General features: G+C 49.8%; 1 protein-coding gene and 1 non-coding gene across 9 annotated transcripts in view; both read right to left on the bottom strand.

Annotated features, from left to right (window-relative positions):
- INTS10 (integrator complex subunit 10) overlaps positions 1-420 on the bottom strand; it is a 68,320-nt gene extending 67,900 nt beyond the window's left edge. For 2 of the 8 annotated variants that reach the window (XM_059722156.1, XM_059722157.1), the window contains exon 1: positions 90-415. In XM_059722156.1, the coding sequence (XP_059578139.1) occupies positions 90-383 (294 nt within the window). In that variant the 5' untranslated portion in view covers positions 384-415. Of the gene's footprint in view, positions 1-89 lie in introns of all 8 variants that reach the window. The other 6 variants (XM_014600402.3, XM_006268470.4, XR_009459878.1 and 3 more) reach the window with 5 other exon arrangements.
- A 12,552-nt stretch (positions 421-12,972) lies between these two features.
- On the bottom strand, positions 12,973-13,136 carry LOC132248958 (U1 spliceosomal RNA). The gene has a single exon (XR_009460428.1). It is a non-coding gene; the product is annotated as a U1 spliceosomal RNA (small nuclear RNA).
- Positions 13,137-22,682: the final 9,546 nt, after the last annotated feature.

The following is a 22,682-nucleotide window of genomic DNA, read 5'->3' as shown; positions in this document are numbered from 1 at the left end:
CCCCCGCGGGGAAGGGGCGGGGCTAGCGGTTGCCGCGAGGCAGGGCGGGAAAAGGTGCGAGGCGCCGGGGCTGTGGCGGCCGCTCCGACCTGGATGTTGAAGTCAGCCGGGTAGAGGCTCCGCGCCGTGATAAGCCAGGCCTTGGCTGCCCACAGGTCGCCCTGCACCAGCTCGCGGGCGCGCTTCACCAGGAACTCGCAGTCACCCTGTGCCGACATCTTCCGCTGGTTCCCGCACGCAGACCCAGCACGCATGCGCGGGCGGCGGCCACAGTCCCTACCCAGCTCCAATGGTTCGGGGCGACTGAGGGAGCGGGGCCTTGCGGGCCGCGTGATGACGTCGCCACTGCCGCTGTTGCTGGAATCGGAAACCGCGCCCGCCATTTGAACTGGTGGCAGCCGGGGGGTTTCCGGCCTGCCTGCCCCGCCCCTCGTCGCCGTGGTGACAGCATTTCTCTGTCTCCCACCGCGCTGGGCCTGCAAGGCTTGGCACGGGCGGGGAGGCGGGGCGTGGGGTAGAGGGCGGGGCCGTGGCCGGGGCATTCCAGGAGGCTGTGGGCTGCCAGCCGGCGTTGTTGCCAGGGTGACATGGGGGCTCCCCAGCGGGGTTGCCTGGTGTACCGCCATGACTAGGGGTGCAGTGATTTCAGCCCTGGTGCCATGTGATCGGCAGTAGTAAAAGCGTTCAAAATGTAGGGTCGTGCGTGAGGCCGCTCGTTGTTGCAGCAGATGCAAAACCCGAGTCTTTCCCAGGGAGCCTTACCTGACTTTTCAGCTTGCAGTCAGCACTTCCTTAGGACGGCTTCCCCCGAAATAAAGAAATGCTTCAACTTTACTGACCCACTTCTCATTGCCCTCTGTCGACTTATAGACAGCAATACAAAGTAAATAAGAAGACACCTTATCTGCATGCTTATTTGCGTGTTTTTGAAGTGTACACTCATTTTTCAGCGATTTTGAGCTTCCAATATGATAATTTCATATTTAAGGCCTGGCAACGCTGCTCCTCAGCCTCGTTGCTGTGGGGATGGCCTGGCCTCTTCCTTAGCCTTCCCTATTGCTGTGGTGATGGTGCGGCCCTGGCCTGGGCAGCCTCTTCCTGCCCTGGCAGAGCCAATAGGCCCCGCTCTTAGGTGGCTGCCAGGGCAGGACCTGACCTGAGCTGGGCTCTGGCTCCCGTCTGTGGCAGAGTGGCCCACGAACAGCATCCCCCAGCCTGTGGCCTGGGCTCTTTCTAGCCCCGGGCACCCTCCAGAACCAGGGCCTCAAGATGAGGCTGAAGTTGGATCCTTATTCGTGGTTCCTGCTTCCTTTTTTCAAATCTGATCTCTACACAATTCTAGGTTGTCCATAGTGAATTCAAAACGCGACAGAGAGAGAATTTCATCACCAATGTATATTTACTAATAAAAAGGTAAAATAATATCATGTATCAAGTACATGGCCTTAAATAAGGAGTTGAGTTTAGGCTGGGATTGTGGGGCATAATCCTAACCCCAGGCTGCGTTAAAGGGGCAGAGATATTGTTGTGAGGAGTGTGGCCCAGGGCAGCTGCCAAGCCCTTGCCTAGGAAGGAAAATCATCCTGGTCAAGCTGGAACTGCCAGCCTGCAAGGGAAAAACCACAATTTCCCACATTTTTCTCCTTTAAAGGTGAATCCATTTTTAAACTTTGTCCGTGACCCTTTCATATATTCTTGCAGCCCACTCTCGGGTTGTGACCCATGGGGTGAGAAATGCTGATCTAGTCCAACTCCCTGCTCAAGGCAGGATCATTTGTTACCAGGTTTGCCTGTCCCACCTGGGGTGCACTCATTTATTAGAGTTACATTCTGGGATCTCTGTAATTTTATCACTGTATTGCTTGTGTCACTTGTGTTTCTATGTGGAGCTCTGTCTTTCCCTTCTGCAAGTCTTCAACCCGCAATGGAGTTACTTTGTAGGGCTTAGTTTCAACAGGATTGGGTTCCTCCAGCCACAGGATCAGTCAAACACAGACACACCCGTCCATGCAGGCAGGGTTAATCCGCATTTCCAAGCTGACCCCCTCATATGCCATGGACTCAGCACAGGGCTTAGCTTAGCAGGGCAACAATAAAATGCAGTCAGACATGCATGCAAGTTAACAGAGCACATTTGCACAGGCAGGGTCAATCAGCACTTCCAGACTGATACCCTCATATGCCATGGACTCAACACCCTCCACTCTCTTGTCACAATTGTCCTGGTAGTAACTCCCTTAATGAGCAGAACCCACCATATTTTGGGGCATTACAGGGATCTTTGGCTTAGGTAAAAGGAGCTTTGCTGCAGAGCAAATGGGGAAGTCGAGGAAAAGGAAGAGTAAATGAGATTCCAAGAGAGAGTATGGCAACCAGCTTGACCATAAAAGTTATTTTATTGCCAGGTATATGAAACTTATAATGTTACTAGTAGTAATAGCCATACAAGGAGAGACAAACAAATCAAACGGTTACAATATTACATGGTTTCAGTTGGGTATTTGGAAAAATCTAGCTCAAGTTTGATCAACAAAAGACAGTTTTAGAAAGCTATGCCTGGACTAAGAAAGAGAGAGCGAGAGAGAATTGGGGTCTCACCCCTCAGTGTAGCTTGAACCGGTCGAGGTTCCCAGGTGTTTGTTGGAGCTTGTAGTCAAGCAGCTCAGCTTAGGGTCCAGAGTGCTTGAGACAGGCAGAGCCCCCAGTATGATCAGTGAAGATATTCCAGGTAGAAAAAGGAGAAGGTGAAGTCCCTGTGGAATTGGTACAGCTTTTGGATCCAAGCACCAGACAGAAACCTGAGCTTGGGTAGAGGTTCTTGTAGGGTGTCCTAGGAGACAAGCGGAGGCCCCGGAGCACCCTCCCACAGCGGGACCTGAGGCAGGGTCGACCCGCCTAGAGAAGAAAGAGAAAAACCCTGAAGGCAGGGCATACTTACCTTTTTTAGGAAAAACAGAGCCAGATGAGCTGTGTTGAGAAGAACTGCCTGCGCAGTTCATCAGCCGCTTTTATTGCCGACTGGGAATGGCGCCGGCTGATGATGTCATCAAAAATCACTGCCTGGCTGATTTAAAAGCCAGCGGCAGGGAAATGGAGAGCAGGACAGCACCACTAGGACCAGAAGGCGAGACTGCTCCCTGGTCTATACGCAGGCTGTGTTGCCAGCTCAGGAAAGAAACAGACAAGGACCCGATGGAAGGGTACAGGATTTATTGAAGGAGGTATCACTTTGGCTTGGCAGGGTGGCCGAGCCAAGGAGGATGGTGTTGAGGGACCTTGGAGCTGAAGACGCCAGACCTGTGAGTGGCGCGGGCGGAGGCCCCGCACACCAGCTGTTCCTTTTTCTTTCTTCTTAAATTGTTTTGAGTTTTTGCAGGGCCCCAAACTAGGGAGAGGGGCCAAGGGCAGCCTCCACAGGCTAGGAGGAGCCAGAACAGAACAGCAGATAGCAGCATAGTGAAGGAAGACCTGAAGCTTTGGCCAGGATGGTTTGATGTCCCGTGGTTGTGTCGCACAAAAAGAGGCTGGGTGACAAGCAAGGAGAAGAGGAGGCAGGCGAAGACATCAGAAGGGCGAGTCAGTGATCCAACATCTGGCCGTCCTGGGGGTTGGCACATGGCTGGGGTATAGGGGAGATGGAGTCCTAAAAACGCCCACTAAGGGCAGCACCTGGTCTGCAAGGAGCAACGAGAAGGACCCCTGACACTGAAGGAAAAGACCAAGTCGTGGCAGACGAGTATTGGAACCTCCTTTGGGGTGAATGTGACCCAATGTCAAGGCCACCAGAACACACCCTGCGGCTGGCACCAGGTGCATGCTCCAAAGTGGCAAGAGAGCGCCTCCACAAGGTCAGATGAGTGCGTAGGGAAACAACAATGGTTCAAGGGAGAACACTGGATTTGTTTATGGGTAAATGATGGCTCAAGGGAGTATACCAGAGTTGTTTTGTTTATGCCCGACAATAGGAACTCATCATTCCTGGTTATGGGCGGAGTTACTCTGAGGGAGCTCACAATGCAATCAGGCAGATTCAGTATTTTGGGTACCGATAGAGGATTCATCATCAAAATTCACTATGACTCTGAGATCCCTTTCCGCTTCTGTGCTGCTGAAAGGGTCATTTCCCAGTCAGTAGGTTTGCTGGATATTTTTGCGCCCTAGGTGTAGTAGTCTGCACTTGTCCTTGTTATACTGCATCCTATTGTGTACTGCCCACTTTTCTAACCTGTCCAGGTCTGCCTGCAGTTGTTCCCTACCCTCTGGAGTGTGCACTTCACCCCACAGTTTGGTATTGTCCACAAACTTGGACAGAGTACGCTTCACACCCACATCCAAGTCACCGATGAAGATATTGGAGAGTACAGGTCCAAGGACCGAACCTTGTGGGACCCTGCTATCCACATCCTTCCAGGTTGATTCTTCTGATCAGTTCTGGTTCAGGCAGAGGTGGTGGGGGGTGGTCCTTTGTGAGTCAGACAGGCTGGATACTGCACCAGGGTTCCCCAGAAACACAGAGCTGATACATAATGATCCCCAACTACATCATCCCAACCAAGGCTTTGCCTACCTGGGTCTTAAAAACCTCTCAGGATGGAGATTCCACAACCTCTTTGGGTAGCCTGTTCCAGTGCTTTATTACCCTTGTCTTGAGAAAGTTGGCTGCGCATCACCTCTGAAAAGCAAACACCCTGTTTATCTGTGAGGCACACATTATGCCATGGCAGTTGCCTACTCCCCGATAGTTGAATCAGGGCGAGAAGTAAGCAAACAGGCATCGCACAAAGGCTGATAACTGAAGCGTGCATGTGCAAGTTGGGGAACAATCTAATGATGAGGATGCTCTTTGTGCTTGTGCTTCATTGGGACACCAATGGGAAATGGTTACCACAATTTACAAAGCACTAGTGCAGACGTGGGCAAAGTCCAGCCCGCGGGCCAGATCTGGCTGGCAGTGGACTCCATTTCCTAGCAATGCTTTCCTGTGTGTCTGGGGCCGGAGCCCAGCAGCAGCTGCGCTATGATAGCACAAGCTGGGATTTCTCCAGTAGCAGTACCAGCCCCTTCCTGGTGGGGGAGTTGTGCTGCGGGCAGAAGCGGGGTGGGCTTAGCTGCCGCTGCCTGTGCAAGGCAGGCAGTGGTGGCGATGGTGGCACCGCTGGGCGGGGTGGATACGGGGGGGGGCTACAGGGCAGCTATAGCCCTCCCCCCTGAAGCCTCCCCTAGCACCACCCCTGCTGGCAAGGCATGCAGCAGGGAGCTGGGCTGGGATCTTGTGGTGGTGACAGCTTAGTCCAAAGCCAGGGCAGAGCCATGATCTGCAGGGTTCAAATTACAGGGGAGCTCAGGGGGGCCGAGCCCCCCCACAAGAGACAAGAGCTCCCCCATAAGAGACGAGACCCCCCTGGCCCACCCTGCACCTCAGGCGATGGCAGCGGAAGCTCCTTCTGGATGCCAGTGCTGCAAACCCCCTCAAAAGTTGGAATGTAATTCAAACCTTGGTGATCTGCACCCTGCATGCTCCAGGCAGGGGCGTGCAGACAGTGGATCACAGCTCTGTCCCAGCTCCGGACCACACTGTCACTGCTGTAAGAAGCCGGGGAACAGCAGCGATCTGCTGCCTGCACGTCCCTCCCTGGAGCATGCAGGCTTCTAGATCACAGCTCTGCCCTGGCTCTGGACCATGTTGTCGCTGCCACAAGATCCCACCCTGGCTCCAGAGCAGCTTCATGCCCTGACACACACCCTGCCAGTGCTGGTGGGGCCAGGCTCCATGGAAACCCCAGCCTTGTGCTATCACAGCACAGCTGCTGCTGGGTTATCCATGAAAACTGGCCTCCGCCACACGGGCATGCACTGCTGGGAAATGGAGTCTGGCCGCCAGTCGAATCCACCATTTTGCGCACCCCTGGACTAGTGTCTCCAGACTGTCTCAGGTCCTAGCTTTGTGTTGCCTGAAGTTTATGGTTTTTAAGGCAGCCACTTCTCTGCTAGTCATTGCAGCTATGCTTTGAGCTCACTTCCTTGGAAAAAAAAATCTGGAAAGTTGTACAGCGTGTCAGAGCAAGTATAGAGGTACAAGTCTCACTCATACATTAGAAGATCCTGAATCAGTTGCAGCTTCTCTAGGTTTGTGACTGACCTCTGTGTTTCTCTGTGTCTCACCAGGCTGGACTCTCTACCCTATATGTGCTGGTAAAAGGACAGAGGAAGTGAACCCTGCAGTTTCACTCCCCCCACCCCTGTGCATGTGCTTTCCTGTTATACAGCAAGGCCTGGGCCAGCATTTCTATTAATTATGTATAAAGGGCCTTATTCATAAAGCAGTAAAGGCAGGAAAAGCTCAATGTTACTCCAAAGGGCATCAAAACCTCAGCATATTCTACCTCCTACCCTTTAATGAATACCTCCTTAATAATGTGCCAATTGATGTTTGCAGGAGAGGTGCCCCTGTCCTCAAACACACATACCCCAGCTTCCTTCTACAGCATTGGCCCGTCAGGGTCACCTCTTATCTCTCAGAGGGGGCAAGAGCCCTCAAACCCACTCTCTGCCCAGAGAGACTCCATCACCATCAGGGGAAGGGACAGAAAGAGAGACACCCCTGGTTGCATTCAGAGACATGCCCCCTAGGCCTCACTAGTCTTGATAGACTCCCCCTCTGTCTAATCTTGGGTCTCCTAAACACTAAACTGCAGTCTAGAGGTGGAAGCTGATGGGCTGGGGGAGCAGCTCAATGCCCAAGCTGTGCTGGGGATGGAGCTGTGTTAGTGCACATGTGAATCAATAGAGACCTCCAGCCCCTGCCCCAGCCCCTGTGGCTGCTGCTGGAGGAAAATGCCTGGAAAGTGGTAGGAGCCCAAGATACACATGGGAATCAGGCAGCAGGGGCTTGCCTGGGCTCATAGCCACCACTGTCATGGGGAGGGGCTCTGTATGTAGAGCAGGGAAGCAGGGTGCATGCAGTATCTGGGGTGCAGGAGGGCACTGTGTCTTCAGGAGACATGGAAGAAGCCCTGGGAAGTTGAGCTGCACTGTGGATTCCAGTGGAGCCTAAAAGAGTAAGAAAGAGCTCTGTGTCCTGAGAAAGATAGCTCTGTCAAGGGGAGAGAAAGCCCAGGGGAGAGAAGCAGAGGGATGCTGTGGTAGGGGAACTGGTTTGGGATGTTTAGCTGCTGCCAGGAGTAGCTTGCAAGCAAGCTTTTCAGTTATTTAATTTTCCTGTTTTTTGATAGTTCCCATGCTGCCCTGGCTAGGGGAGAGCAAACAGTGAATTGGATTGAAAAGAGCTCCCAGCAGATAGGGACTCCCTTTGCATCACCCCAAGGGAATGACTAGCCATGGTGAAATGAAGAGCTGACAATTTCACAGCTGCTATGACTATGATAGTATCCTTGTCTACCAATCAGTAAGGAGGACCCATCCCAATCCCTTGCAGAAGGCTTCCCAAAGCTAAGCCATCTTAGCATTACCCCTTCTTCCCCTTGCCCCATGTGTGCATCTACTGCTCCATGAAAGGTATTGGATTAGCACTGAAACAAGCCCTGGATCCATCTCCAGGGCAGGCTTTCCAAGCACACCATTCTCCCAGACAGCCTCAGCTCTTATAGATTCATAGATGTTAGGGTGGGAAGGGACCTCAATAGATCATCGAGTCCGACCCCCTGCATAAGAAGGAAAGAGTGCTGGGTCTAGATGACCCCAGCTAGATACTCATCTAACCTCCTCTTGAAGACCCCCAGGGTAGGGGAGAGCACCACCTCCTTTGGGAGCCCGTTCCAGACCTTGGCCACTCAAACTGTGAAGAAGTTCTTCCTAATGTCCAATCTAAATCTGCTCTCTGCTAGCTTGTGGCCATTGTTTCTTGTAACCCCCGGGGGCACCTTGGTGAATAAATACTCACCAATTCCCTTCTGTGCCCCCGTGATGAACTTAAAGGCAGCCACAAGGTCGCCTCTCAACCTTCTCTTGCGGAGGCTGAAAAGGTCCAGTTTCTCTAGTCTCTCCTCGTAGGGCTTGGTCTGCAGGCCCTTGACCATACGAGTTGCCCTTCTCTGGACCCTCTCCAGGTTATCCGCATCCTTCTTGAAGTGTGGCGCCCAGAATTGCATGCAGTACTCCAACTGCGGTCTGACCAGCACCCTATAGAGGGGAAGTATCACCTCCTTGGACCTATTCGTCATGCATCTGCTGATGCACGATAAAGTGCCATTGGCTTTTCTGATGGCTTCGTCACACTGCCGGCTCATGTTCATCTTGGAGTCCACTAGGACTCCAAGATCCCTTTCCACCTCTGTGCCACCCAGCAGGTCATTCCCTAGGCTGTAGGTGTGCTGGACATTTTTCCTCCCTAGGTGTAGCACTTTGCATTTCTCCTTGTTGAACTGCATCCTGTTGTTTTCTGCCCACTTGTCCAACCTAACCAGGTCCACCTGCAGCTGTTCCCTGCCCTCCACCGTGTCCACTTCTCCCCATAGCTTTGTGTCATCTGCAAACTTGGACAGAGTACATTTGACTCCCTCGTCCAAGTCACTGATGAAGACATTAAAGAGCATCGGTCCAAGGACCGAGCCCTGCGGGACCCCACTGCCCACACCCTTCCAAGTCGAGACTGACCCATCCACCACGACTCTCTGGGTGTGACCCTCTAGCCAATTCGCCACCCACCGGACTGTGTAGTCATCCACATCACAGCCTCTTAACTTGTTCACCAGTATGGGGTGGGATACCGTACCGAAGGCCTTCCTGAAGTCTAAGTATACGACATCCACCCCTCCTCCTGTGTCCAGGCGTTTCGTAACCTGGTCATAGAAAGAGACTAGATTGGTCAGGCACGATCTGCCCGCCACAAACCCGTGCTGGTTTCCCCTCAGCATAATTTGCCCTGCTGGGCTCTCACAAATGTGAGCCTTGATCATTTTTTCAAAGACTTTATCAAGGATGGAGGTGAGACTGACTGGCCTATAGTTGCCCGGGTCCTCCTTCCTCCCCTTTTTGAAAATGGGGACCACGTTAGCCCTTTTCCAGTCCTCCGGGACTTGGCCCGTGCACCACGAGGATGGTCATTCTGCCTATTGGGATAACAGGACTAGTACAGGCTCCAAAGCCCATGCAGATTTTAGCTTCTTTGCAGACCTATGAATAAGTGGAAAAAGTTAACTTCTAAACTGGAGACTGAAACTGAGACCCACTAACCTCATCGCCTGGGGACCACCAAACCTCCTTTAAAGGGAAATAACCTTCTTTAGCCTATTACTGACATCAGATGCATCTAAACTGCTACATGAATGTATGAGCAATATGTACAAGAACAAATCACATGGAAAGAGCACTAAGGTTGTCAAGTCAAGCATCTTAGCAAATGCCATGGGTTGCTCAGCTGCTTGCTAGGTGCTGGCAGAATCATAAGGACTGGGATTCCTGAATTGTTATCTTGGTGGTAGGTGCAGGGTGCTCTGAGCAGGAGCCTGCTTCAAATTAGCCCAAATCAGACAAGCTAGTCACTGTCCCTGTGAGGCTCCTGGACTGCAATGCCAGGCTGGGCTTGGCAGCTGGGTGAGTGCTGCCAAGGCAAGGCTCACTGCGGTGGTGGGAAAAGCCCCCCCAGCTGGGGAAGTAGCTGAACAAGTAGAGTGCAGGCCTCAAATGCGAGAGACAGCGGGATGGATTCAGGCTCTATGTGCAAGCCTGTTTTACAGGTCCAGGGCATGTCTGCCTGGCTGTGGTGGCAACTGCAGTAGTAAAAGCCCAGGGTGGCCAGCGTGGAGATCAAATCCATAGCCTTAGGCATTATTAGCACCATGCTCTAACCAGCTGAGCTAGGTGGCCAGGGGCAAAGGTCTTCCCCTAGCAGGAGTGTACTTAATACTAGCCCAAGTCAGGAAAGCTAGTCACCAGCCTTGTGGGAATCCTGGACTGTGGCACTAGGCCTAGCTTGGCAGCCGGAGGGACAAGCTCAAGTGGTAGAGCGCTTGCTTGGCATGGAAGAGGTCGCAGGCTAGTGGTCACATGTTGATTTACTACACTGAGGTTCCTCATGGGGCACTGCTTTCCCAAAGCCAAGACTTCTAAGATGCAAGGCACTGGCTAAAGAAATATCTGAGGTCCAGCCCCTGGAGTTGGGCTTGGTAATAATGCTCCATATTTTGGTGTGTGGACCCCAAATATTTTTTTATGGAGTGCTCTAGGTGTTTGCCCATCTGAATTTCTCTCTGCAGCCCTTTTTCAGAGGCTGTTCCAGTGGGTGAGAACATAGGGACAAACCCTACCCTCTCTGCAAATCTTGCTTACAATCTCTTTACTTACCTCTCCCTTGTTTTCCTCTCTGTCAGGCAGTGGGCTCCAGCCAGTTCTGACACTGTGCCATGTTGTGCAGTTAAAGGCAAGAAGTGCAGATGAACACATGCTTAAATCATTAAGTGTTTTTTTATGATATCACAGAGGAAGCATAGGCAGGCAGCACTACTGACAGGTGATGCCTAGGTAACCCTTTCATAGCACACGGGTTCCACCCTATGCAGTGACCAGGTTTTCCTGCCCCCAGAGCCTATGTAGTCCTCAAGATCCATCAGAGATGCACTGCTTGTGGATCTTGTATCTCTACACTGTCTCCTGAGGCACTGTATGATGGGAAAGTCCACTCAGTAGCAAGCTATAGGAGACTACTGGGGCTATTTCTCTTGACTTGCTAAATTAGACCACACTGAACTCTGGGCTGACTGCTTCCTTTTGATACACAAGATCATTTATTTAAAGCTAAGTTAGATATTTCTATGCTACCAGCATTAGGGATTCAGAAACCCAATATTAGTAAAAAAGCATTGTTTATACATATCTGTCCACCAGAGGGGGGACAAAGAGCCAGCCTCTGTTCTCATAGGATTCACAATCATTGCTGCTTGTCCCCAGACAGCTCTTTCCTCAGACATCCACATTTTCATTTCTTCAGTTTTCTATCTTTTCACTCTCTATGTGTCCTTCTCACAATGCTACTCACAATCTTCAGAGTCCCACACAAGTAAACAACCAAACAACAGTAAAGAAAAAAAAATGGGCATAGTGCTAATGATATGCTACTAAATGACTCTGGGCCAGATTTTTAAAGGTATTTTATGTCCTAATTTCAATTGAAATCAGTGGGAATTAGGTACCCTGAAAACTTGGCCCCTTGGTTCATTATGTTAATGACAGTTCTCAGTTGCTCACATATATGACACACTTTATTCTTCTAGCATATTGAGCGAATTTTGTTTGCAGTTCTGTATTGGGTCAGCACCTTTGTTTAATAAGTCGTAAAAACAAAAGCTTGTTTTGAAATAAAGGCCCTACAGATTTTAAAAGTGTGTTTTGTGTTTAAATTAGTTTGAAATCACACTTTTATGTTACTCTACAGTCTCATAAATCTTTTAACTCCAATCTGGTTGTGTCAAAACATATTTAAAATTTTACAAGCCTCCGTTCAGGGGTACGAAGGAAATATCACTTGATCCCAAATCCATCTGATTTCAAGAAAATGTCATTCCCAGCTGTTTTAATAGCCTTTCTAGCCATCAGAAAGCTGGCAAACTGAATAAATAATGCAGGACATGGAGTGTGGGAGAGCTCTGATGTAACAGCAGAAGGCAGAACTGCTTTTCTCTACTTACTTTGTTTTTTAAAACTTTTCTTCTCTTTTTCCATCTTGCTTCTTTTGTCTCTCTCCCTTTCTTATTCTTTTGCTCTTCCTCTTTCAGCTTGTGAAGTGATAATTTGATTCTCTCTGGGTGACTCTGAGATGGAATGGGGGGGGAAGGAGGTCGGGAGGAAGAGCTCCCAGTCTCCCTGGGCCTGCCGCGTGCCCCAGAGGTCGACGCGCCGTCTCTCGGCGCTGCCGCAGGCGGCGATGGTCCGGCCGCCTTGCTCCGAGGGCACTGCGCGGCCAGGTGGGAGGAGCCCCCGCACTTGAAGCACGTGGTCTCTCCCACAGATAGATAGATAATAAACCGCCGCCCCTCGAGCGTGAGGCTCAGGGAGCGAGGCAGCGACTGGGGGCCCTCCTTGAGGAGCATGAAGACCTGCCTCCGAAAGGACAGGACGTGCTTGCCCTGAGGGTTCTTGTTTCCCATCGGCAGGCGGCGAAAAGGACTCGCAGGAACCCCATAGGCCTCGAGTCCCCTGGCCAGCTCCCGATTGGAAACGTGCGGTGGGACGTTGGAAATCACCACCCTCACTGCCTGAGTCTCTAGGGGCGTGACAGGGTAGTGGATGCCCGCAATGTCCAGGCCCTCCGCACACACCCTGTCAACCAAGGCGGCCTTGCTCAAATAGATCATCGGGACCGTGTTCACGCGCCCCGCGTAGCGGATGGTACGCCATCCCAGGAGGGCGGCCAGAGCCTCCACGCAAGCCTCGAGCCCCACATGGAGAGGGGCATGAACCCTCAGGCCATGAGACAGTGGGAGGTCCTGAGAGACATCCTCATGCCAGCTGCCAGGCGTAGGAGCCGCCATTCCTCGCCAGGACAGGGTTAAACTGCGAAGCGCAGCAAAAAAAAAAAAAAAAAAGCCTCAGGCTGACCCGGGGACGGGGACTGGGACTGGGAGGGGGCTGAAAACGCCCCAAAATCGGCCTGAGGGGGGGCAGAGCAACCCTGCAGGGGCTCAGGGCAAGCCCCAAGGCAGGGGCAGATGGCAGGGACCAAGGGAAGGGGCCCTGGGGGAGGGAGGCAGCAGAAATCAAAGGGACAACTCAGGCGGGGGTGGGGGAGGGGCAGAGACAAACGAGGCTGCCAGAGCCCAGGGGAAAAGGCTCAGAAAGTGGGGGGAAGGGCAGGGAGGGGGTCCCCAGGGACAGGGTGGGGAGAGGCAAGGGTTGTTTTGGGGGGGGGGGACAGGAAAAGGGGGGCAGGGAGTGCGAGGCAACGAGCTGAAAGCACCTGAGCTGGAGGAGCTTAGAAGGGCTTCAGCTGTCGGCGGCCATCTTGAAAGAAAGAAAGAAAGAAAGAAAGTGTGCACACAGTCCCCCACTACCAGAAATTATGCAGTCGAGTTTCCCGTTTTTCGGAAAATCTCAGAGGTCAGCAAGCCTGGAGTGCTAGGGGTCAAGCCTCACCCTGGGTAGACCACATACGTGAGCATGGTTTACCCCTGCCAGGTAAGTAAGAAAGAAAGAAAGAAAGAATTGCGTGTAAAGAAAGAAAGAAGGATGTGTGTGTGTGTACATACATACACACACATGTGCATATATACACACTACTGTAACAGGCACTCATCCCAGGGGTGGCTGTGATGCCTCTTGGTGGGCCCTAAGCCCCTGCTCTGATGTCACTCCTCAGGCTTGCTCCCTCCACCCTTACTCCTCAGGCGTGGCAGGAAGTAATATACCTTGACTGCCATGCCTTATTGTTTTTAGATCTTTAGAAATGGAAGATGCCCCAGAGATCCCCAGTCTCATGCTGGTATCCAAGTATCTCTACTTTGCCTTATGGGCTTATAACGTGGCTCAAACTGCCCCTTACACCATGCCTGTGTCTTGCAGATGATACTCCTTCCTCTCTTTCTCTCTCTCTGCTGTTTCTAATACCTCTTTCAAGCTATGCCCCCCTGGCCCTGCTGAAATGCACCCCTTCTGAGCTATTGGCTCCCAGCCCTGGTCCTTGCTCCTCCTGGGATACAGGCTCCTTGGCCCCCCTGGTCTCCGGCTGTGGCCCCCAGTCTTTGGTCCCTCTCTCTGGGCTCAAGCCCCACTCCTAGATCAGTTGAGATTCATGGGTGCCCCTAGCCCTGCCAGTCTTCAGCTGTGGCCCTCCTCAGCCTTCAGCCCCTATTTCTGGGCCCTGCCCCTGGCCAGTGAGACTGTCAGGTTCCATGGCCCTACTGACATTCACCTCTCCTGGACCCCAGACACTCTATTCTGTGTTGCCAGGTCTCTTCAATCCCAGGCCTGTTGGGACATCCTCCTCTCCTTAGTCCATTTCACAAACCTTTAGAGTTGCTTACCCCAGCTCAGGTATTACCCAGGAGCCCTGCTGCAGCCCTGCTACCCAGGAGCTCCTCTCCCCATTGCTCTCAGGGCCAGACTACCTGACCCACTTAGGCCATAGGTTTATATACTTCAAGCCCCATCCCCTTCTGGTCAGGTGACTCTAATTGACTCCTGCCACACCTGTAGGCTGCTTTTCATGCAGCCTCTTTCCTTCTCAAAGTGACAGGCATGCTAAGTTCCCTGTCACAACTACACACACACACACACACACACACACACACACACGTATGTATGTATATATGTATGTATGTATGTATGTAGGGATAAAATAGTAAAAGAAAAATAAAAGTCAAAACTTTGCCCATGGTTATTTTCATGTATATTGTTTTTTCCCCCCCTGTAAAACAGCACTAAGAGTAGTTGAAATGGAATTGCTGTTTGCTGATCAATTGCTAGATAAAAGGTCTGTGGTTACTTGATTATAACTTACTTGCTCTTGTCTAATGCACTGTAAACCCAAGGAACTAACACATAATAATGCTCCAGAAACTAAAGAAGTGATGGCAACACAATATTAAAACATGAGAAGTGAATTAACAATGTATCTTTATAAGCTACACACATTGGTTGAATAGAATTTCATTCAGCTTCAGAATAAATTGTGCAGTGGTATAGGATGTGAAAGTGCTACTTCTAAAACAGTGCACACTTTTCGTTGTTTGCAGATTGAAAAAAGTGTTCAAATAAGATTGAGTCTGTCCAAAACAAAAAGAACCTTGATATTTCAGTTAGGATGAAAAGCCAGCCTTGATAAATCCCACTGAGCTTAGATGTTTTAGGAGGTTCCAAGTTATGGGTAAATTTGCTGTGTTATATCTGGTGCAATATTAAGTCAAGTCCACATCAATTTGCATTTCTAGCTTCATCCCTTAGCATATTTGCCAGCAGTCAACTGTACCAGTGTTTCAGTCCCTTTTGTTGCTAGATTCAACACTGTATGCTTCTGCTAAAAACCAATAGTAACAAATGCTGACTTTTATATTGTCATCATTATGCTCCAGGGCGAACATGTCATCATTGAAATGAATGGGAACAGTTGTGATCCAGGCCACTATGTCAAGCTGCCTACAAACTCCGAAAGACATTAATTTATACAGTCAAGCCCCTAAGCGGCTGTTGCTGTTATACAGTGTCATCTGACAATATGGTATGGAACAAGCTCCCCATGGAAATGTTGCTGGTAAATGATTGTTGGTCTTTTACCAGGTATTGCTGAAAACAAACATTGACTGTACTAAGTTCCTGTTTGGAAGTTTTTTCTTCATGCCACTTGGGCAAGAAATGAATGACAAATCATTGTCCTTATACTGCTGCTTTTAGGGCTGTGTGAAACATTGAAACAGCATCAAAACAGCAAAATAGTTTCAATTAAATGAAATGGAACAGTGCTTCAAAACTAAATGAAACTTGAAATGATATACTGTCCCGTCAAAATGGTGAAATGGATGTCGAAACAAAATGGTGCCCTTTCCCCCCTGTGCCTGTCCTCCAGGCATCTGGGGGCCCCTGTTTGGCAGGGGCCCCTGGGCCCGGGCCTAGCTGGCCCATACGTTAATCTCCCTATGCTCCAGGGCATGGTGCAGCTTTGATGAACCTATCTACTTTCTATTGAAAGCAGCAAGAAGGATTTAGCCAGTTCTTCATAAACTTACCCCTCTTTTGGGCTCAGTTTGAGCCAAGTGTTATTCTTCTTTGGCACCCCCTTGCAGTCGAGGTTGATTGTCTTCCATGATTGTCTTAACTGTGTGTCCAAAGATGGCTGATGAGGCCTATCCAGGATTAACAGACTCTACTGCAGCTCAGACATGTTTCCATGTGGGGTGGGTGGTGTTGGATTCTTGATTTGGTCCACAACATGCTGTTTCTGCCACTCTCACTTTTCCAACTCCTGTTGTTGTCTTGAGGTTTCAAAGTACTGAGATCCCTGCCGCAAACTCTTCCTCCATTTGGGGCGGTCCTGGGTGATAGTCTACCATGTGTTGACATCAATGTTGCATTTTTTAAAGCTGGCCTCAAGGACATCCCTGAAGCGCTTTCTCTGCCCTCCTGAGTGTATGCCTTGGCTGGGGTGGGAGAATAAAACTTGCTTTGGGACTCTGAAGTTGGATATCCAGATGACATGGCTGGCCCAATGTAGTTGCTGTCAGATGATCATTGCCTCAATACTCATGGTGTTTGCTAGTAGGAGGATGCTAACATTAGTGCATTTGTCTTCCCTCTGGATTCAGAGGATCTTCTGCAGGCGGCACTGATGGTACTTCTCCAACAACTTTAGATGCCTTACATATGTTGTCCATGTCTCAACTCTGTATAGTAAGGGGGGGGGGGGGGGAGAGGGCAGGTGTTGTTCATCCATGAGCTGATATTCTGCCCAAAGTCTGATATTTTAGTATTGGTAGTGGTTGCATGAGTTGAGAACTAGGTATTAGGTTGAGTTCCATTGGCATATTGTTCAGAGCCAAGCCCACGTTATCTCTCCATAAGTCCTAGTGGTTTCTCAGGGCAGACAGAATCCCTGTGGGGTCTTGCAAGTGAGGGCTTTCAAAGAGAAGGAGTCCAGAAGGCTATGGCAAGCTTTCCAAGCTTTTCATCACACATAGAACAGTGGTTGTGTGGGGCTATCTATCCCTATGATATCATATGGCAAGATAGCAGTGCCTTGTGGACCACTGTGTCAAAAGTTACAGAGGGGTCTAGCAGTATGAGCATGGAGATTTTACCTATGCCTTTGACTATGAGGAAGTCATCTTTGTGTACTGCTGGCACTGACTTTATGGTATAGTTTGAATTTTCAGTGATGCTAATGTTGGCAAGATGTTGGCTGATATCATATATTGATACCGATGGTTGCTACTTCTATAGTTACTTTGCTTAAGAGTATGGTGGTTGGAGATAGGATGATGTTTAATAGAGCTTTTCAGGGTCAAGCGTTGATTGCTCAAAGATTCAGTGAACTATTCCATTTTCAAGGAGTCTAGTGTGTGTGCAAGAAGGAATAGCCAATTTCTATTGTAGCAGAAAGCCCCCTTTTCCTCTAATGTAGCAGAAAGCCCCCTTTTCCTCTTGCCTGCATTTGCTCTCCCCTCTTTGGATATGTTTCTCTTTTTCTACCTTTTCTTCCTTCCTCTCTCTTTCACTTTAAGATAAGGAATTGTATTTTAAAATGTGTATGTGTGCATTTTATATCTCCCCTTATAGTTTGGTATTTTTATCTATTTGTGTGCCATGGCATTTGTAGCTTATATTTTATACTCCTCACCTTTCAACTTTCAACTAAATGTGTTTTAGTAAGTTATTCATTATAACATTGTTAACAAAGGCAGAAATCAAACTGCCCTTCACAGTATCAGGCTGGCCCCTAAAAGAGCGAGTGAATCAGTGATTGAATGTGTAACATGATTGAATGTGTAACATGAAAGCAGGCAGCAATTAACACCTGGAAGCTGCAGATCAACCAACGGAAGAACTCAATAGAAGACAATGTAACAACCGGGAAATCTCTATACCTCACTGATCAAGGGCTAGAAGCCCTGGCCTGACTTAATCAACACCAGAGACCAACTTTTGGGCTGAATATCTCCAGATCAACCACTCCCAGAGCCCTATTCTAAATTCATCAACGGACTCCTAAACCTGCACGTACATGCGGACGACCCCTGGGGCTGACAGATGCTGTCCAGTAGCCACCGAGGGGGGGGGGGAAGTCCCACGAGGGTCAATGACCCCTGGATTGGGCAAACCACAAAACTGGGGAGTCACCAAAGTCTGCCAAGGACAGATAAAAGGCAGTGAAAAGTGACCCTCAGTGGCGCCCTCTTGATCTCCAACTCGACCAGACCTGTCCAGCCAGAAGGACCAGCCGGCGACCCTCTTCTGGAAGATAACACCACACTGAAAGAAGCCTCAACGACAGACTCCAGCACTTGTAGGATAGGTATACCTGACTCTGTAGCCTGCTACTGTGTGTGTGTGTATGTGTGTGCATGTGTGTGTGTGGACCAGCCCCAAGGTTTATGATTACAGTGTTTCAATCCGCCTAATAAACTAGAATTTTAAGGATCCCGAGTTGGACATTTGTAGCCAACACTATTAGCAATAAGTACAGTAGTTTTTCACTGGCTCATAGCAGTCTGTTCTAGCTGCTGGAAAGAGAGAGAAGGAGGAACTGAAAAATTAAATTATTTATCCCTCCGTCTTAAAGCAGGGAGCTGGAAGTCAGGTGCAGCCTCCGCAACTATTGGCTAGAAGTAGGTTTGTGTCTGCTTGGGTGTGTGAAGCCTGCAGTGGGGCTCCATGGAAGGAATATTTGGTGTCCAAAAAATAAGGGATTAACTCTGGTTTGTCTTCTCTCTTGTTTAGCACAAGTCTTCAGTATATAAGAAAGCCTGTTAGGGAAATAGAAAGAAGACAGATCTCTTGTCATGAATTCACCCCAAAACTGAGCTGCCTTTGGGGATTCATCATGCATCATGGATGAATATTCTCCAAAATTAGATTTACTTCTATGGTATTCAGTCTCTATTTGTAGCTAGTGTGAAGCTAGTTCAGTTTTGTCATTTTCATATCTATATGTATTACAGTATTTGATATAAATGTATCTTTATAATTTTATGATGTAAGTAGAAGATAATCAAGTGAGATATTTAGCAGACTCCCAAGGCATTGCCTGCCTGCAATGGGGAAATCAACTCTATAGAAAAGGCATTTGAGAGAAATGACCCTTCAGCCAGAAGAAATCCAGATACCTCAGGGTGACCAAAGGTTTCTAGAGGGTTTGGGTGACTCAAGCATTTAGAATAATACTGGTGGGGGGGGGGGGGAAGAGGGCTTTAGAGTCTTTTTACAGTCTAGCTAGGATAGCATCAGGGTATTTATAATTTTTTCTAAGCTGAAGAAGGGTCCAAGGCCCCAGCAGCCAGGGCTGGTAGACTCAGCAGGAAGGCTGATCTCTACAAACACTGGCAGGACTCTCAGGAGCACTAGGTTGTAGCCAGCGAAGAGGGTAAGAAACTTTTCTTGTTTTACTTTTGTCTCCAAACCTATGATCAGTTTTGCCTAAGTTTTTTCTTAATAAATCCTTTTGCTGTTTTATCCCCTTACTGATTGCCTGTGGAAAGAATGACCTCTGAATAAGTGATATTCCAGGCTAGCCCCTTCTATGGAAAGAGGGACCTAACATTTATCTCACAGCTCAAAAGGGAGTTCCCAGGGTGGGAGCAAGGAGAAGCAACAGTCTTACCCATATCAGGAACTTCTAAACCATCTCCAGCTGAGCTGCTACTGCCATCACCACATGCGTTCTCTGTCCCAGATGTTGCTCTAAAAGGAGCAGCAGCCAAGGGCTGTTTTAGAGATCCCAGCATGGGTATGATGCCAGGCTGTGGGCTCACCAGGGGTGGGGGACAATTTCAGCACCCCTCCTAACTTGGCACCTGGGGCAGATGCCCCTCTCTCCTACCCCTAATTATCCTACTGACTGGCAGCGATTCCCTTATTGCAGCTGTGGGGTCCAGTATAAGGACAATGGAGCTGAGGCTTGTGGGGGTAAGGAGTTATCCCAGGACAACCTTGGTCTTTTCCTTGGGACAAGAGGCAGTGCAGAAAGGAGAAACTCAGGGCTCTGGGGGCCCCCTGCAGATAGGTTTGTCACACCTCCCCACTTACATTTTTGTCACCAGAAAGCAGAAGCTGAGAAAATTGCTTTATGTCTTCTGGTTTCTAATAACCTTTTTTTTATGGCTAAGGAACCTGGTCCAGAGCCCACTGAAATCATTTGAGAGACTCCAATTGAGTTTAGTTGGCTTTGGAGTAGGTTATTAATATTCATAGAGTCATAGATGTTAGGGTTGGAAGGGACCTCAGTAGATCATTGAGATCAAACCCCAGCCCTGGGCAGGGAAGAGTGCTGGGGTCAGATGGCTCAAGCCAGGTGCTTGTCCAGTCTCCTCTTGAAGACCCACAAGGTAGGGGAGAGCACCACCTCTCTTGGAAGCCCATTTCAGATTCTGGCAACCCTTACTGTGAAGAAGTTCTTTCTAATGTCCAACCTAAATCTGCCCTCTGTGAATTTATGGCCATTGTTCCTAGTTACTCCATGGGGTGCCCTAGTAAATAGAGCATCTCTTAGTCCCTGCTGCCCTCCCCTGATGAATTTATAGGCAGCCACAAGATCATCTCTCACCCTTCTCTTGTAAAGGCTGAAGAGATCTAGGTCCCTCAGTCTCTCCTTGTAGGAGAGAAAGGTCAGAGGCCTGTAGGCCTCTGACCATATGAGTGGCCTCCTCTGAACCCTCTCAAGATTCTCCGCGTCCCTCTTGAAGTGTGGAGCCAACACTGGATGCAGTACTCCAACTGCGGCCTATACAGTGCCGCATAGAGAGGAAGCATCACCTCCCTGGATCTGTTCATCATGCATCTGCTAATGCATGACAAAGTGCGGTTAGCCTTGTCGATCACTTTGTCACCAAGTTCATCTTGGAGTCAGCTATGCTGCTGAGGAGGTGTCTTTCTGCTGCTATGCTGCTGAGAAGGTCATCCCCCCAGCCTGTAAGTGTGGTGGTGGTTCTTCTTGCCCAGGTGCAGCACACTGCACTTGTCTTTCATAGATTCATAGATGTTAGGGTCGGAAGGGACCTCAATAGATCATCGAGTCCGACCCCCTGCATAGGCAGGAAAGAGTGCTGGGTCTAGATGACCCCAGCTAGATGCATATCCAACCTCCTCTTGAAGACCCCCAGGGTAGGGGAGAGCACCACCTCCCTTGGGAGCCCGTTCCAGACCTTGGCCACTCTAACTGTGAAGAAGTTCTTCCTAATGTCCAATCTAAATCTGCTCTCTGCTAGCTTGTGGCCATTATTTCTTGTAACTCCCGGGGGCGCCTTGGTGAATAAAACCTCACCAATTCCCTTCTGTGCCCCCGTGATGAACTTATAGGCAGCCACAAGGTCGCCTCTCAACCTTCTCTTGTGAAGGCTGAAGAGGTCCAGGTGCCCCAGTCTCTCCTCATAGGGCTTGGTCTGCAAGCCCTTAACCATATGAGTGGCCCTTCTCTGGACCCTCTCCAGGTTATCCGCATCCCTCTTGAAGTGCAGTGCCCAGAATTGCACGCAGTATTCCAACTGCGGTCTGACCAGCGCCCGATAGATGGGAAGTATCACCTCTTTGGATCTATTCGTCATGTATCTGCTGATGCATGAAAAAGTGCCATTGGCTTTTCTGATGGCTTTGTCACACTGCCGACTCATGTTCATCTTGGAGTCCACTAGGACTCCAAGATCCCTTTCCACTTCTGTGCCACCCAGCAGGTGATTTCCTAGGGAGTAGGTGTGCTGGACATTTTTCTTCCCTAGGTGCAGCACTTTGCATTTCTCCTTGTTGAACTGCATTCTGTTGTTTTCTGCCCACTTGTCCAACCTATCCAGGTCTGTCTGCAGCTGTTCCCTGCCCTCCGGTGTGTCCACTTCTCCCCATAGCTTTGTGTCATCCACAAACTTGGACAGAGTACATTTCACTCCCTCGTCCAAGTCGCTGATGAAGACATTAAAGAGTATTGGTCCAAGGACCGAGCCCTGCGGGACCCCACTGCCCACACCCTTCCAGGTCGAAGCCGACCCATCCACCACGACTCTCTGGGTGCGACCCTCTAGCCAATTCACCACCCACCGGACTCTGTAGTCATCCAAGTCACAGCCTCTTAACTTGTTCACCAGTATGGGGTGGGATACCGTATCGAAGACCTTCCTGAAGTCTAAGTATACGACATCCACCCCTCCTCCTGTGTCCAGGCATTTCGTAACCTGGTCATAAAAAGAGACTAGATTAGTCAGGCATGATCTGCCTGCTACGAACCCGTGCTGGTTTCCCCTCAGCATAATTTGTCCTGCTGGGCTCTCGCAAATGTGAGCCTTGATAATTTTTTCAAAGATTTTGCCAAGGATGGAGGTGAGACTGACTGGCCTATAGTTGCCCGGGTCCTCCTTCCTCCCCTTCTTGAAAATGGGGACCACACTGGCCCTTTTCCAGTCCTCCGGGACTTGGCCCGTGCACCACGAGCGTTCAAATATTCCCGCCAGTGGCTGTGCAATGATGTCAGCCAGTGCCTTCAGCACCCTCGGATGGAGCTCATCCGGGCCTGCCGACTTAAAGGCATCCAGTTCTTCCAAGCGACTCTGCACCATCTCAGGGTCTATGCATGGTAGTCTGGCACTTTGCTGCTGCCTCTCTACAACCCCAGTGAGAGACTTGTCGTGCCCCTCGCTTAGGAACACTGAGGCAAAGAACTCGTTGAGGAGTTCAGCCTTGTCCCCCCTGTCCATCACCAATTGCTTCTGCCCATTTAGCAGGGGTCCTATTCCTCCCTGGGCCTTCCTTTTACTCCCTATATATCTAAAAAACAATTTCTTGTTGTCCTTTATTTGGGATGCCATCCTCAGTTCCATGGTAGCTTTGGCCCGTCTAACTGCCTCCCTACAAGTGCGAACAGAGGAGGTATATTTGTGTTTGTTGACCTGCATCTTATTTAATTCTTCCCATTTTCCCAATGTGTCCAGATCCTCCTGAATCTGTTCCCTACCCTCTGGTGTGTTAACTTTACCCCATAACTTGGTATCATCTGCAAACTTGGACAGGGTGCTCTGTATAGTCAACACCTGTTGATATCAACA

Source organism: Alligator mississippiensis, chromosome 2, assembly GCF_030867095.1.
Source record: "Alligator mississippiensis isolate rAllMis1 chromosome 2, rAllMis1, whole genome shotgun sequence".
Classification (NCBI taxonomy): domain Eukaryota; kingdom Metazoa; phylum Chordata; order Crocodylia; family Alligatoridae; genus Alligator; species Alligator mississippiensis.
The sequence above is the reverse complement of the archived record's forward strand: the minus strand, read 5'-3'. Positions and strand labels throughout refer to the sequence as shown.